Source organism: Panulirus ornatus, chromosome 39 (genome assembly GCF_036320965.1).
Source record: "Panulirus ornatus isolate Po-2019 chromosome 39, ASM3632096v1, whole genome shotgun sequence".
Taxonomy (NCBI): domain Eukaryota; kingdom Metazoa; phylum Arthropoda; class Malacostraca; order Decapoda; family Palinuridae; genus Panulirus; species Panulirus ornatus.
This window is the reverse complement of record NC_092262.1, coordinates 6,569,072-6,584,020: the sequence shown is the minus strand read 5'-3', so window position 1 is coordinate 6,584,020 and position 14,949 is coordinate 6,569,072. Positions and strand designations below refer to the sequence as shown.

The 14,949-nt window shown below is 46.7% G+C and overlaps 1 protein-coding gene across 12 annotated transcripts in view; it reads left to right on the top strand.

The window, feature by feature from the left end:
- The window catches only part of LOC139761067 (uncharacterized), a 388,802-nt gene that overhangs the window by 120,299 nt on the left and 253,554 nt on the right, over positions 1 to 14,949 (top strand). For all 12 annotated transcript variants that reach the window (XM_071684876.1, XM_071684875.1, XM_071684874.1 and 9 more), the window contains 2 exons: positions 2,833 to 2,968; positions 12,912 to 12,977. In XM_071684876.1, coding sequence (XP_071540977.1) covers positions 2,833 to 2,968; positions 12,912 to 12,977 — 202 coding nt within the window. The remainder of the gene's footprint in view (positions 1 to 2,832; positions 2,969 to 12,911; positions 12,978 to 14,949) is intronic.

Below are 14,949 nucleotides of genomic sequence, written 5' to 3'. Positions count from 1 at the left end.
TATATACGTCCGGAGATGAGGAGGTAAAATGTATGGTGTTGGTGTAGGTTTTGATGAGTCGTATGAATGGTTTGCTGGGTACGTATTTTTGTGGTTTGATTGTATATTTTCATTTTCTTTTTTGTCCCTCTCTACGTATATGGTCGTTTTTTTTGTACGCGTGTATTTTAATGTGTTTTTGATATGTCGGTCTTTCAGAAGTTTAACTTCATGTTGTAGAAATGTGACCGATGCTTTGGCTAGGTGTTCAGAAGTTTAACTTCTTGTTGTAGAAATGTGACCGATACTTTGGCGAAGTGTTCAGAAGTTTAACTTCATGTTGTAGAAATGTGACCGATACTTTGGCTAGGTGTTCAGAAGTTTAACTTCATATTGTAGAAATGTGACCGATACTTTGGCTAGGTGTTCAGAAGTTTAACTTCATGTTGTAGAAATGTGACCGATACTTTGGCTAGGTGTTCAGAAGTTTAACTTCATGTTGTAGAAATGTGACCGATACTTTGGCTAGGTGTTCAGAAGTTTAACTTCATGTTGTAGAAATGTGACCGATACTTTGGCTAGGTGTTCAGAAGTTTAACTTCATGTTGTAGAAATGTGACCGATACTTTGGCGAAGTGTTCAGAAGTTTAACTTCATGTTGTAGAAATGTGACCGATACTTTGGCGAAGTGTTCAGAAGTTTAACTTCATGTTGTAGAAATGTGACCGATGCTTTGGCTAGGTGTTCAAAAGTTTAACTTCATGTTGTAGAAATGTGACCGATACTTTGACGAAGTGTTCAGAAGTTTAATTTCATATTGTAGAAATGTGACCGATACTTTGGCGAAGTGTTCAGAAGTTTAACTTCATATTGTAGAAATGTGACCGATACTTTGGCTAGGTGTTCAGAAGTTTAACTTCTTGTTGTAGAAATGTGACCGATACTTTGGCTAGGTGTTCAGAAGTTTAACTTCATATTGTAGAAATGTGACCGATACTTTGGCGAAGTGTTCAGAAGTTTAACTTCATATTGTAGAAATGTGACCGATACTTTGGCTAGGTGTTCAGAAGTTTAACTTCATATTGTAGAAATGTGACCGATACTTTGGCTAGGTGTTCAGAAGTTTAACTTCATGTTGTAGAAATGTGGCCGATACTTTGGCGAAGTGTTCAGAAGTTTAACTTCATGTTGTAGAAATGTGACCGATACTTTGACGAAGTGTTCAGAAGTTTAACTTCATGTTGTAGAAATGTGGCCGATACTTTGGCGAAGTGTTCAGAAGTTTAACTTCATGTTGTAGAAATGTGACCGATACTTTGGCGAAGTGTTCAGAAGTTTAACTTCATGTTGTAGAAATGTGACCGATACTTTGGCTAGGTGTTCAGAAGTTTAACTTCATGTTGTAGAAATGTGACCGATACTTTGGCTAGGTGTTCAGAAGTTTAACTTCATGTTGTAGAAATGTGACCGATACTTTGGCTAGGTGTTCAGAAGTTTAACTTCATGTTGTAGAAATGTGACCGATACTTTGGCTAGGTGTTCAGAAGTTTAACTTCATGTTGTAGAAATGTGACCGATACTTTGGCTAGGTGTTCAGAAGTTTAACTTCATGTTGTAGAAATGTGACCGATACTTTGGCTAGGTGTTCAGAAGTTTAACTTCATGTTGTAGAAATGTGACCGATACTTTGGCTAGGTGTTCAGAAGTTTAACTTCATGTTGTAGAAATGTGACCGATACTTTGGCTAGGTGTTCAGAAGTTTAACTTCATGTTGTAGAAATGTGACCGATACTTTGGCGAAGTGTTCAGAAGTTTAACTTCATGTTGTAGAAATGTGACCGATACTTTGGCGAAGTGTTCAGAAGTTTAACTTCATGTTGTAGAAATGTGACCGATACTTTGGCTAGGTGTTCAGAAGTTTAACTTCATGTTGTAGAAATGTGACCGATACTTTGGCTAGGTGTTCAGAAGTTTAACTTCATGTTGTAGAAATGTGACCGATACTTTGGCGAAGTGTTCAGAAGTTTAACTTCATGTTGTAGAAATGTGACCGATACTTTGGCTAGGTGTTCAGAAGTTTAACTTCATGTTGTAGAAATGTGACCGATACTTTGGCTAGGTGTTCAGAAGTTTAACTTCATATTGTAGAAATGTGACCGATACTTTGGCTAGGTGTTCAGAAGTTTAACTTCATGTTGTAGAAATGTGACCGATACTTTGGCTAGGTGTTCAGAAGTTTAACTTCATATTGTAGAAATGTGACCGATACTTTGGCTAGGTGTTCAGAAGTTTAACTTCATATTGTAGAAATGTGACCGATACTTTGGCTAGGTGTTCAGAAGTTTAACTTCATATTGTAGAAATGTGACCGATACTTTGGCTAGGTGTTCAGAAGTTTAACTTCATATTGTAGAAATGTGACCGATACTTTGGCTAGGTGTTCAGAAGTTTAACTTCATATTGTAGAAATGTGACCGATACTTTGGCTAGGTGTTCAGAAGTTTAACTTCATATTGTAGAAATGTGACCGATACTTTGGCTAGGTGTTCAGAAGTTTAACTTCATATTGTAGAAATGTGACCGATACTTTGGCTAGGTGTTCAGAAGTTTAACTTCATATTGTAGAAATGTGACCGATACTTTGGCTAGGTGGTGTTTGAGAGTAACCATTTTATAACCGTTGGAACGTAGGGAGTTATGATTATAATAGTGTCTTTTTCTCCCAGGTGGCAAGTGGCAGATGATTATAATAGTGTCTTTTTCTCCCAGGTGGCAAGTGGCAGATTCAGTACGATGCACTTGGGAGCGCCTTGTAGTGAAGTAGCTGACGAAGATGTCCTTTTCTCCTTCCAGGTGGACAGAGGGGGTGCGGAAGGAGTGGCTATCAGTGGTTCCAGGTACTGGCGAGGACGAGGGGGCCGCAGACCCCCTGAGGACTCCATGCCCCATAGACGACGCCCCCTTGACTGGAACTCACTCGCGTGAGGAGGTGAGTATACTGGACGTATAGTAGAAACAGGTGTTCAGTGGAGACTGGCTGGGTCAGTCAGTCTTTTGACTCGAACGGCAAGTATGGCTCGTGACTGTAGCCCCAGTGTTGGTGTGTGTGTGTGTGTGTGTGTGTGTCGACAGCCTGTGGTGTTCGTGAGTGTAATGTCTTTATATCTGATTGTCGACAGGCTGAACAATTCGTGACTGTAATTCTCATGTTGTCACTTCATCTTTCCATACTTCCTTCTTTCTGTGGGATCCAATTTTTTTTTTCTATGTTTCATTGAAGGCCTCTGACCTCAGTGGGGGGGACTCTCGTCCGTGGCTGGAATCACTGAAATTGAAGAATGACCTCAGCTCATCCTTGAGGAAGTAGCCATCTTCTGTACTAGCCAGCCTCCATCTATTTACGTTAGGAATGTAGGATACTATTACTGTCCTCAAGCCAGTCACCTCGTCATAGACCATCGGGTCTGTTACCTGGCTCGCTCTCTCGTCTCTTCACAGAGACCACAATGTGGCGGACATTACCTCTATGTCAACTCACACAGGTTTCTAAACAGTGTGTCATGGCAACCTCACAGATACTGTGTTACTCTGGTGAAGAACGGAGGACTTCGGTCACCAGCCATCTCTCCTGCTCCTCAGATACCTTGATGATGGCTCTAGAAACGTCACGTCCTCCTCACGTCATGTCCTCCTCACGTCATGTCCTCCTCTCGTCATGTCCTCCTCACGTTATATCCTCCTCTCGTCATGTCCTCCTCACGTCATGTCCTCCTCACGTCATGTCCTCCTCTCGTCATGTCCTCCTCACGTTATATCCTCCTCACGTTATATCCTTCTCTCGTCATGTCTTCCTCACGTCATGTCCTCCTCACGTTATATCCTCCTCACGTTATATCCTCCTCTCGTCATGTCTTCCTCACGTCATGTCCTCCTCACGTTATATCCTCCTCACGTTATATCCTCCTCTCGTCATGTCTTCCTCACGTCATGTCCTCCTCACGTCATGTCCTCCTCTCCTCTCGTCATGTCCTCCTCACGTCATGTCCTCAGAAATCGCGGGGAGCAACAGCTTTGAGGCCAGTTTGATCCTTTACCATAGTCTCTCCTCAAAGCTTTTTTATGCCTATTGCCTTACGTAATTGTTATATATATATATATATATATATATATATATATATATATATATATATATATATATATATATATATTGTTTGAGGACAATGTGTGGTGTGAGGTGGTTTGATCGAGTAAGTAACGTAAGGGTAAGAGAGATGTGTGGAATTAAAAAGAGCGTGGTTGAGAGAGCAGAAGAGGGTGTTTTGAAATGGTTTGAGCACATGGAGAGAATGAGTGAGGAAAGATTGACCAAGAGGATATATGTGTCGGAGGTGGAGGGAACGAGGAGAAGTGGGAGACCAAATTGGAGGTGGAAAGATGGAGTGAAAAAGATTTTGAGTGATCGGGGCCTGAACATGCAGGAGGGTGAAAGGCGGGCAAGGAATAGAGTGAATTGGATCGATGTGGTATACCGGGGTTGACGTGCTGTCAGTGGATTGAATCAGGGCATGTGAAGCATCTGGGGGCCTGGATGTGGAAAGGGAGCTGTGGTTTCGGGCATTATTGCATGACAGCTAGAGACTGAGTGTGAACGAATGAGGCCTTTGTTGTCTTTTCCTAGCGCTACCCCGCACACATGAGGGGGGGGAGGGGGATGGTATTCCATGTGTGGTGAAGTGGCGATGGGAATGAATAAAGGCAGACAGTGTGAATTGTGTGCATGGGTATATATGTATGTGTCTGTGTGTGTATATATATGTGTACATTGAGATGTATAGGTATGTATATTTGCGTGTGGACGTGTGTGTATATACATGTGTATGGGGGTGGGTTGGGCCATTTCTTTCGTCTGTTTCCTTGCGCTACCTCGCAAACGCGGGAGACAGCGACAAAGCAAAATGATAATAATAATAATATACATATATATATATATATATATATATATATATATATATATATATATATATATATATATATATATATAAAATTTGTAAACAATTCCACTTCTTGTCCACATGATAAGTTTATGATACGCTCGTTGTCTGTCTTGGATAATCACTTGTTTACCAAATGGTGTCCTATCTACGTCTCTTCGTTGTATATCAACTGACTTATATTTCTCTCTTGTGTCTCCCCTGATGATGTGATTATTACACGAAAGTGCACTTGGGAACTTCCCGTGTTTCATTTTCCCCTTGGACTCGTGTGTGTATATATATATATATATATATATATATATATATATATATAACAATGGTTTTTTGATAACTCACGAGAGGCATAATTTTTGATATTTTGCGATTAGTAGCATGGCTGTGCCTTGGTAAAGGGGGGGAGGGGGGAGGAGGAGCTTAAGCGGTGAATAACACATACGGTCGATAATCCTAAAGCTGAGCGGCGGCTCACTCGTCCCAATAGCATGCGAAGCCCCTTCCTAACCGCAGGAAACGCTTGCAAGCAATAACTTTAGAGGAAGGAAAAAAAGAAAAGAAATAATGGTATCACTGAGTTACTTTGGGTGAGACGAAGTTTGGACCAGTTCTAAGCGAGGGTCTTATACACGTAAACAACAAGTGTCTTGGTTTTATAGAAATATATGGGGTAAACATGTCGTTATATAGAGTTTATATATGTGTCAGACAACACCTCTTTCGCCAAAAAACAAACAAGCACACATGTAAGCGAGTGGAATTCCCTTTCCAGTATGTCTGGATTACACACGAATAGGATCTGGAAGGTTGTACCCAGCCGACGTGCCCTGGGTCACAGCCCATATTTTAGAGCAGCAGCTAGACTGGAGGGAGAGAGAGAGAGAGAGAGAGAGAGAGAGAGAGAGAGAGAGAGAGAGAGAGAGAGAGACCCAAAGTACCACTGGACCATTGCCCTCTGCAGTGGCTTCCTCCGTAACGAAAATGAGTAACCGAAATGCACTCAGACGGTAGATGTTATTACCTCCTCCCAGTTTCCAGCACCTGCAACATCTTACGTCATCCAGTGATACTGGAAAACTGAGGGACAAGCGGCTTAAACTGATCCTCTTCCTCACGTATTTCAATCACCTTTGTATGGAAGGAAGTACATGGTGTTTAGCAGTCACCTCGCGACCATCTTCCAGAGCCTCCCTCACCCCCCCACACACACACACGCCACTTGTCTTCCAGACTATCCTCAAGTCTCAGTATGGAGTTTCCAGACCACGTACACATCATTACACAGGTATTACCGTGTCACAGACACACAGCAGTGAGGTGAGGTGATGACCCTCGACCATCTACTGACGTGTCAGCTTCCCTACGAGACTTTATCCATCGCATCCGAGACACAAGATCCATCGGTGGCTCTCACCCTCCATTCCTTGGGCACAGGTTACCATAATGTGATCACCAAAGCCATTAGTCTTGGGACGCAGGAAGTTTTCATCTTAAATTCGCCACTGAATGTCGTCACGCTGTTCCTCATCGAAGGGTACGTCTTCAGCCCTTTTCCAGTCCTTCGTCTCTGGCGTCCCACAGGGCGTGAAGACAGTCCTTCGTCTATGGCGTCCCACAGGGCGTGAAGACAGTCCTTCGTCTATGGCGTCCCACAGGGCGTGAAGACAGTCCTTCGTCTCTGGCGTCCCACAGGGCGTGAAGACAGTCCTTCGTCTATGGCGTCCCACAGGGCGTGAAGACAGTCCTTCGTCTATGGCGTCCCACAGGGCGTGAAGACAGTCCTTCGTCTCTGGCGTCCCACAGGGCGTAAAGACAGTCCTTCGTCTATGGCGTCCCACAGGGCGTGAAGACAGTCCTTCGTCTCTGGCGTCCCACAGGGCTTAAAGACAGTCCTTCGTCTATGGCGTCCCACAGGGCGTGAAGACAGTCCTTCGTCTCTGGCGTCCCACAGGGCGTGAAGACAGTCCTTCGTCTATGGCGTCACACAGGGCGTGAAGACAGTCCTTCGTCTATGGCGTCCCACAGGGCGTAAAGACAGTCCTTCGTCTATGGCGTCCCACAGGGCGTGAAGACAGTCCTTCGTCTATGGCGTCCCACAGGGCGTAAAGACAGTCCTTTGTCTATGGCGTCCCACAGGGCGTGAAGACAGTCCTTCGTCGATGGCGTCCCACAGGGCGTGAAGACAGTCCTTCGTCTATGGCGTCCCACAGGGCGTAAAGACAGTCCTTCGTCTATGGCGTCCCACAGGGCGTGAAGACAGTCCTTCGTCTATGGCGTCCCACAGGGCGTGAAGATAGTCCTTCGTCGATGGCGTCCCACAGGGCGTGAAGATGGGACCTTGTGCGTCCTCGTCCGTTTTAAGATGTCTTTACGATACAGCTGCTCGATGGAACCACGTCTACCACTGGTATCGGTATGGACAACATCCCTCCCGGGACTATCGAGAGATCCTGTGTGTGTGTGTAAGAAAGTGAGAGTTGAGGAGAGTTTTCGAAGACTTCGGGTGCAGTGGAAGTGAGATCGATGTGACGATAGTTCGAGGGGTTTAGGAAGGTCTCATACCTTAGGGCTGGGCTGGGCCATGGCGTGCCTCCGAGAATGGAAAGTGCGAGATTTTAGGGAAGGGACTCCCGTGGTTTAACGCATAGGTTCGAATCCTGGTTGCGGCAGTCGGTCCACAGTCAGCCTAGTTGCTCATCCACCCCTAGGGATTGGCCGATAATATATATATATATATATATCCCCTGGGATAGGGGAGAAAGAATACTTGCCACGTATTCCCTGCGTGTCGTAGTAGGCGACTAAAAGGGGAGGGAGCGGGGGGCTGGAAATCCTCCCCTCTTTTCTTTTTTTTTAATTTTCCAAAAGAAGGAACAGAGAAAAAGGCCAAGTGAGGATATTCCCTCTAAGGATCGGTCCTCTGTTCTTAACGCTACCTCGCTAACGTTGGAAATGACGAATATGTAGAAAAAAAAGAAATTATATATATATATATATATATATATATATATATATATATATATATATATATATATTTTTTTTTTTTTTATTATTATTATTATTTTGCTTTGTCGCTGTCTCCCGCATTTGCGAGGTAGCGCAAGGAAACAGAAGAAAGAAATGGCCCAACGCACCCCCATACACATGTATATACACACACGTCCACACACGCAAATATACATACCTATACATCTCAATGTACACATATATATACACACACAGACACATACATATATACCCATGGACACAATTCACACTGTCTGCCTTTATTCATTCCCATCGCCACCTCGCCACACATGGAATACCATCCCCCTCCTCCCTCATGTGTGCGAGGTAGCGCTAGGAAAAGACAACAAAGGCCCCATTCATCCACACTCAGTCTCCAGCTGTCATGCAATAATGCCCGAAACCACAGCTCCCTTTCCACATCTAGGCCCCACAGAACTTTCCATGGTTTACCCCAGACGCTTCACATTCCCTGATTCAATCCACTGACAGCACGTCAACCCCGGTATACCACATCGATCCAATTCACTCTATTCCTTGCCCGCCTTTCACCCTCCTGCATGTTCAGGCCCCAATCACTCAAAGTCTTTTTCACTCCATCTTTCCACCTCCAATTTGGTCTCCCACTTCTCCTCGTTCCCTCCACCTCCGACACATATATCCTCTTTGTCAATCTTTCCTCACTCATTCTCTCCATGTGCCCAAACCATTTCAAAACACCCTCTTCTGCTCTCTCAAACACGCTCTTTTTATTTCCACACATCTCTCTTACCCTTACGTTACTTACTCGATCAAACCACCTCACACGACACATTGTCCTAAAACATCTCATTTCCAGCACATCCACCCTCCTGCGCACAACTCTATCCATAGCCCACGCCTCGCAACCATACAACATTGTTGGAACTACTATTCCTTCAAACATACCCATTTTTGCTTTCCGGGGATAATGTTCTCGACTTCCACACATTTTTCAAGGCTCCCAAAATTTTCGCCCCCTCCCCCACCCTATGATCCACTTCCGCTTCCATGGTTCCATCCGCTGCCAGATCCACTCCCAGATATCTAAAACACTTCACTTCCTCCAGTTTTTCTCCATTCAAACTTACCTCCCAATTGACTTGACCCTCAACCCTACTGTACCTAATAACCTTGCTCTTATTCCCATTTACTCTTAACTTTCTTCTTTCACACTAGCCCGTAACGTCTCAGCTAACTTAGTAGAAAATATTAAAAGGGTGAGCCATGACTGGTGGCATGATAGTACACTTTTAAGACGCGATCCGGTCTGTCATTCGACATACAAGCTCTGCTGCCCACCTGTAGCTGGAGGATGAGTTCGGTGAACCCCGCGCCAGGGACGTGGTGTGAGGAGGAGCAGGTTCTCTAGGTGTGGTGGTGGATGGAGGAGGATGAGAAGATTTAGAATGAACGAAATACGTCAGTCGGTACGTTGTACCATGTTTTTGGCCCATTGTACTTTGAAGCTCATTATGGGGTTGCATGTCAGTAGACCCCAGTGTTTCAAAGGCGTTTTCACAGGTTCGCTGTGTTACTTTGCAGAGGTCTTAGAGAAAATAAGCTGTGTCGTTAGAGATATCACAGGATCCATGCGTAGGACTCCATAGGACCCGTCGGCTGCGAAGGGCAAGACACCCAGGAGTGAAGCACGAGAGACCGATGTGGTGGAGCGCCACATACATAGGTGACTGCGCGGCGCCTGTGGTGAAGGGAGACACGCTGAGTGGCGAGTTCGATGTCCGCGCGGACGCTTCAGCGCCCACGGGTGGTAGGGAGGGGAAATCTTCTCCAGTGAGGAAGACGGGAGGGAAAGGGAGAGGAAGAGGAGTCGGCGGTGGTGGTGCTGGTGGTGGTGGAAAAAAGATTTAATTGACCGTGAGTGAAGTCCAGGGAGTGGGATCGGCAGGGAGAAGGGAGGGTGGGAGGGAAGGAAGAGGAGGAGAGGAAGAGGGAGGTGGGATGGAGCGAAGGTGGTGGGGTTAAGATGACGAAGATGTGGAGAGAATGGAGTAAGAGGGAAGGAAATTAGATAGATAAATAGATAGATAGATAGATAGAGAGAGAGAGAGAGAGAGAGAGAGAGAGAGAGAGAGAGAGAGAGAGAGAGCTAGCTAGCTAGTGTGGTCCAGTGTGGTGGTGGTGGGTGTGTGTGTGTGTGTGAAGGACGGAGATGATATAAGGTTAGTGTGGTCGTAAAGAGCCAGACTGGCTCTTGGGAATTAATTTGCCACCCTTCCTCCCAGGTAATGAGCCTTTATTGCCCCGAGCTTCATATGTCCTGACTTACGTTTTTTTTTTTCCTTTTTTCTATTTTCCTTTTGGCGTCGTGTAGGTAAAGGCGACTGATGGTCGTTCTCATGTTGTGTTCAGTGCCCGGGCGGGACGCAGACGAAGGCTGCCCGATGGATTGTTCTCTTACCTCATTTATTCTCTTAATCATGAGGGCTGCCTCAAGGTGATTTTTCGTCAGAGATAAAAAAAAGAGAAATAGTTTACTTTTCTCACAGTTGCTCTCTCAGCTTCCTCCTCACTGACACGCTCCCAATCTCTGACACCAGCTTTTTGTAGTCTCTCTCTCTCTCTCTCTCTCTCTCTGAAGGCCGCCACCAGAGCCGCGTCATCTGCAAACAGCCACAGCAGCTCTCTCTCTCTCTCTCTCTCTCTCTCTCTCTCTCTCTCTCTCTCTCTCTCTCTCTCTGAAGGCCGCCACCAGAGCCGCGTCATCTGCAAACAGCCACAGCATCTCTCTCTCTCTCTCTCTCTCTCTCTCTCCCACCACCACTACATAAGACCTGTTAGGACAATATTTTTGTGTTTCAAAACACAGTCAATCAACTCGGGAGAGCAGAATGTACGGCTCTCCAGCCAACATAAACACACACTAGACAACTGCGGTTATTGTAGGTTGAATGATGGATGAGGTCTCGACCCCCACACATACACACACACACACACGCCTCGGTAATACTTGGTCCACGCTGAATATTCTGCACAGTCCCGTGTGTCAACATACACGAACCCTCCCCCCATGACTCGATCAGCCCAAATGTGTTCTGGCGAACCAATGATCAGCCGAACGCCGGAGAGAGAGAGAGAGAGATGCTGTGGCTGTTTGCAGATGACGCGGCTCTGGTGGCGGCCTTCAGTGAGAGAGAGAGAGAGAGAGAGAGATGCTGTGGCTGTTTGCAGATGACGCGGCTCTGGTGGCGGCCTTCAGAGAGAGAGAGAGAGAGAGAGAGAGATGCTGTGGCTGTTTGCAGATGACGCGGCTCTGGTGGCGGCCTTCAGTGAGAGAGAGAGAGAGAGAGAGAGATGCTGTGGCTGTTTGCAGATGACGCGGCTCTGGTGGCGGCCTTCAGTGAGAGAGAGAGAGAGAGAGAGAGATGCTGTGGCTGTTTGCAGATGACGCGGCTCTGGTGGCGGCCTTCAGAGAGAGAGAGAGAGAGAGAGAGAGATGCTGTGGCTGTTTGCAGATGACGCGGCTCTGGTGGCGGCCTTCAGTGAGAGAGAGAGAGAGAGAGAGAGATGCTGTGGCTGTTTGCAGATGACGCGGCTCTGGTGGCGGCCTTCAGAGAGAGAGAGAGAGAGAGAGAGAGATGCTGTGGCTGTTTGCAGATGACGCGGCTCTGGTGGCGGCCTTCAGAGAGAGAGAGAGAGAGAGAGAGAGAGCTGCTGTGGCTGTTTGCAGATGACGCGGCTCTGGTGGCGGCCTTCAGAGAGAGAGAGAGAGAGAGAGAGAGAGAGAGAGAGAGAGAGTCAGTGTTGATTGGAAGTTTAAGGCTGTGTCTGACATAAAATCAAAGTAGTGAGCACGTAATTTTTCTTAGCGCACGACGTGAGGTTCGAAATTTCACAGTAATTGATTCCTATCTCTATCACGGTAATTGATTCCTATCTCTGTCTATCACGGTAATTGATTCCTATCTCTGTCTATCACGGGAATTGATTCCTATCACTGTCTATCACGGTAATTGTTTCCTATCTCTGTCTATCACGGTAATTGATCCCTATCTCTGTCTATCACGGTAATTGATCCCTATCTCTGTCTATCACGGTAATTGACTCCTATCTCTGTCTATCACGGTAATTGATCCCTATCTCTGTCTATCACGGTAATTGATTCCTATCTCTGTCTATCACGGTAATTGATCCCTATCTCTGTCTATCACGGTAATTGATTCCTATCTCTGTCTATCACGGTAATTGATCCCTATCTCTGTCTATCACGGTAATTGATTCCTATCTCTGTCTATCACGGTAATTGATTCCTATCTCTGTCTGTCTGTAGCTATCTTTCATGTCCAGCTACGCTCATAGCTCCATGGTTTGGATCCAGCCCTGTGATCAGATCCTACACATCCTGAACCAGCTCTGTGTGTGTGTGTGTGTGTGTGTGTGTGTGTGTGTGTGTGTGTGTTGAAGTTAATATTAAAACTCATTCGTCTCATTCCTGAGCAGCTAAGTTATGATATTTGAATCGCTGGGATTCGTTTCATGTGACAAATGTGGAGCAGGTTGGTTGAAGCCATGTTATCATTTCCCAGCGGTTGATAGGGCGGGTGTTTCTTGATATATATTTATATAATCCTATGAGTTCATGGGGAAAAATGAAACACGATAAGTTCCCCAGTGCACTTTCGTGTCATAATCACATCATCAGGGGAGACACAAGTGAGAAATATGAGTCAGTTGATATACAACAAATGGCGTCCAAGCTTCGTCTCTTCGTTGTATATCAACTGGCTGTTATATTTCTCTCTCGTGTCTCCCATGATGATGTGATTATGACACGAAAGTGCACTAGGGAACTTATCGTGTTTCATTTCCCCCCGTGGACTCACAGGAACATACTTGATCACGCGCAAATTGTGATCCTTTCCAATATTTATATAATGTATTAATTTTTGTCTTTGGCAGATCGAATCACTGATCCGTGCTCGATGTGAGCTAGGATGCCCACTCTCTGGCAACGACCTCACTAGGGTAAGTGTTGACCTGGTTTACTTATTGTCTCTCTCTCTCTCTCTCTCTCTCTCTCTCTCTCTCTCTCTCTCTCTCTCTCTCTCTCTCTCCATATTGTCTGTACAATGGATTGATCTGTGTTTGAAGTCGGTGTATCTTTTGTCTCCGGTTCGAGTCTGTAAGTTTGGCGACCGTAAGTCATGAAGACTCATCATGGTTTGGCGACCGTAAGTCGTGAAGACTCGATTATGGTTTGGCGACCGTAGGTTATGAAGACTCATCATGGTTTGGCGACCGTAAGTCATGAAGACTCGATCATGGTTTGGCGACCGTAATTCATGAAGACTCGATCATGGTTTGGCGACCGTAAGTCATGAAGACTCATCATGGTTTGGCGACCGTAATTCATGAAGACTCGATCATGGTTTGGCGACCGTAATTCATGAAGACTCGATCATGGTTTGGCGACCGTAGGTTATGAAGACTCATCATGGTTTGGCGACCGTAAGTCATGAAGACTCGATCATGGTTTAGCGACCGTAAGTCATGAAGACTCATCATGGTTTGGCGACCGTAAGTCATGAAGACTCGTCATGGTTTGGCGACCGTAAGTCATGAAGACTCGTCATGGTTTGGCGACCGTAAGTCATGAAGACTCATGGTACTGAGCATTCTTGCTCAGGCTCTGTCTCTCTCTGTCTGTTGGCACAGCTTCCACCAGGCGTGTCTCAGGGTCTGTCTTTCTGTCTGTCGGGACAGATGGTTGGGTACAGCCTCCACCAGGCGTGCGCGTCCCAGGTTCTGTCTCTTGAGACAGATGGCTTGGCACTGCTTCCACCGGGCGTGTCCTAGGCTCCGTCTCTGTCTGTTGAGACAGATGGCTTGGCACAGCCTCCACCAGGCGTGTCTCAGGCTCCGTCTCTGTCTGTTGAGACAGATGGCTTGGCACAGCCTCCACCAGGCGTGTCTCAGGCTCCGTCTCTGTCTGTTGAGACAGATGGCTTGGCACAGCTTCCACCAGGCGTGTCCTAGGCTCCGTCTCTGTCTGTTGAGACAGATGCCTTGGCACAGCCTCCACCAGGCGTGTCTCAGGCTCCGTCTCTGTCTGTTGAGACAGATGGCTTGGCACAGCTTCCACCAGGCGTGTCCTAGGCTCCGTCTCTGTCTGTTGAGACAGATGCCTTGGCACAGCCTCCACCAGGCGTGTCTCAGGCTCTGTCTGTCTGTCGAGACAGATGGCTTAGCACAACTTCGAGCAATGGCGCCCATATGGACACACACTGGAGAGAGAGAGAGAGAGAGAGAGAGAGAGAGAGAGAGAGAGAGAGAGAGAGAGAGAGAGAGAGAGAGAGAGATTAAACCCTTGAACACTAAGCACGACCTTTGAACACGACAGTACGACCTCTGAACACAATGGTACGACCTTCCTGAGTACGATCGTGCGACGTGTGACAAAGGGAAGGATGAACTTGAATCCCTCGGGTGTTCAACAGACAGGAAAGGTCATAGGAAGTGGGAGGAACAGAGACTCTGTGGAGGGAGCGACACAGGCTCTGTGGAGGGAGCGACTCACACTGTGGAGGGAGCGACACAGGCTCTGTGGAGGGAGCGACACAGGCTCTGTGGAGAGAGCGACTCACACTGTGGAGGGAGCGACACAGGCTCTGTGGAGGGAGCGACACACACTGTGGAGGGAGCGACACAGGCTCTGTGGAGGGAGCGACTCACACTGTGGAGGGAGCGACACAGACTCTGTGGAGGGAGCGACACAGGCTCTGTGGAGGGAGCGACTCACACTGTGGAGGGAGCGACACAGGCTCTGTGGAGGGAGCGACACAGGCTCTGTGGAGGGAGCGACTCACACTGTGGAGGGAGCGACACAGACTCTGTGGAGGGAGCGACTCACACTGTGGAGGGAGCGACTCACACTGTGGAGAGAGCGACACAGGCTCTGTGGAGGGAGCGACTCACACTGTGGAGGGAGCGACACACA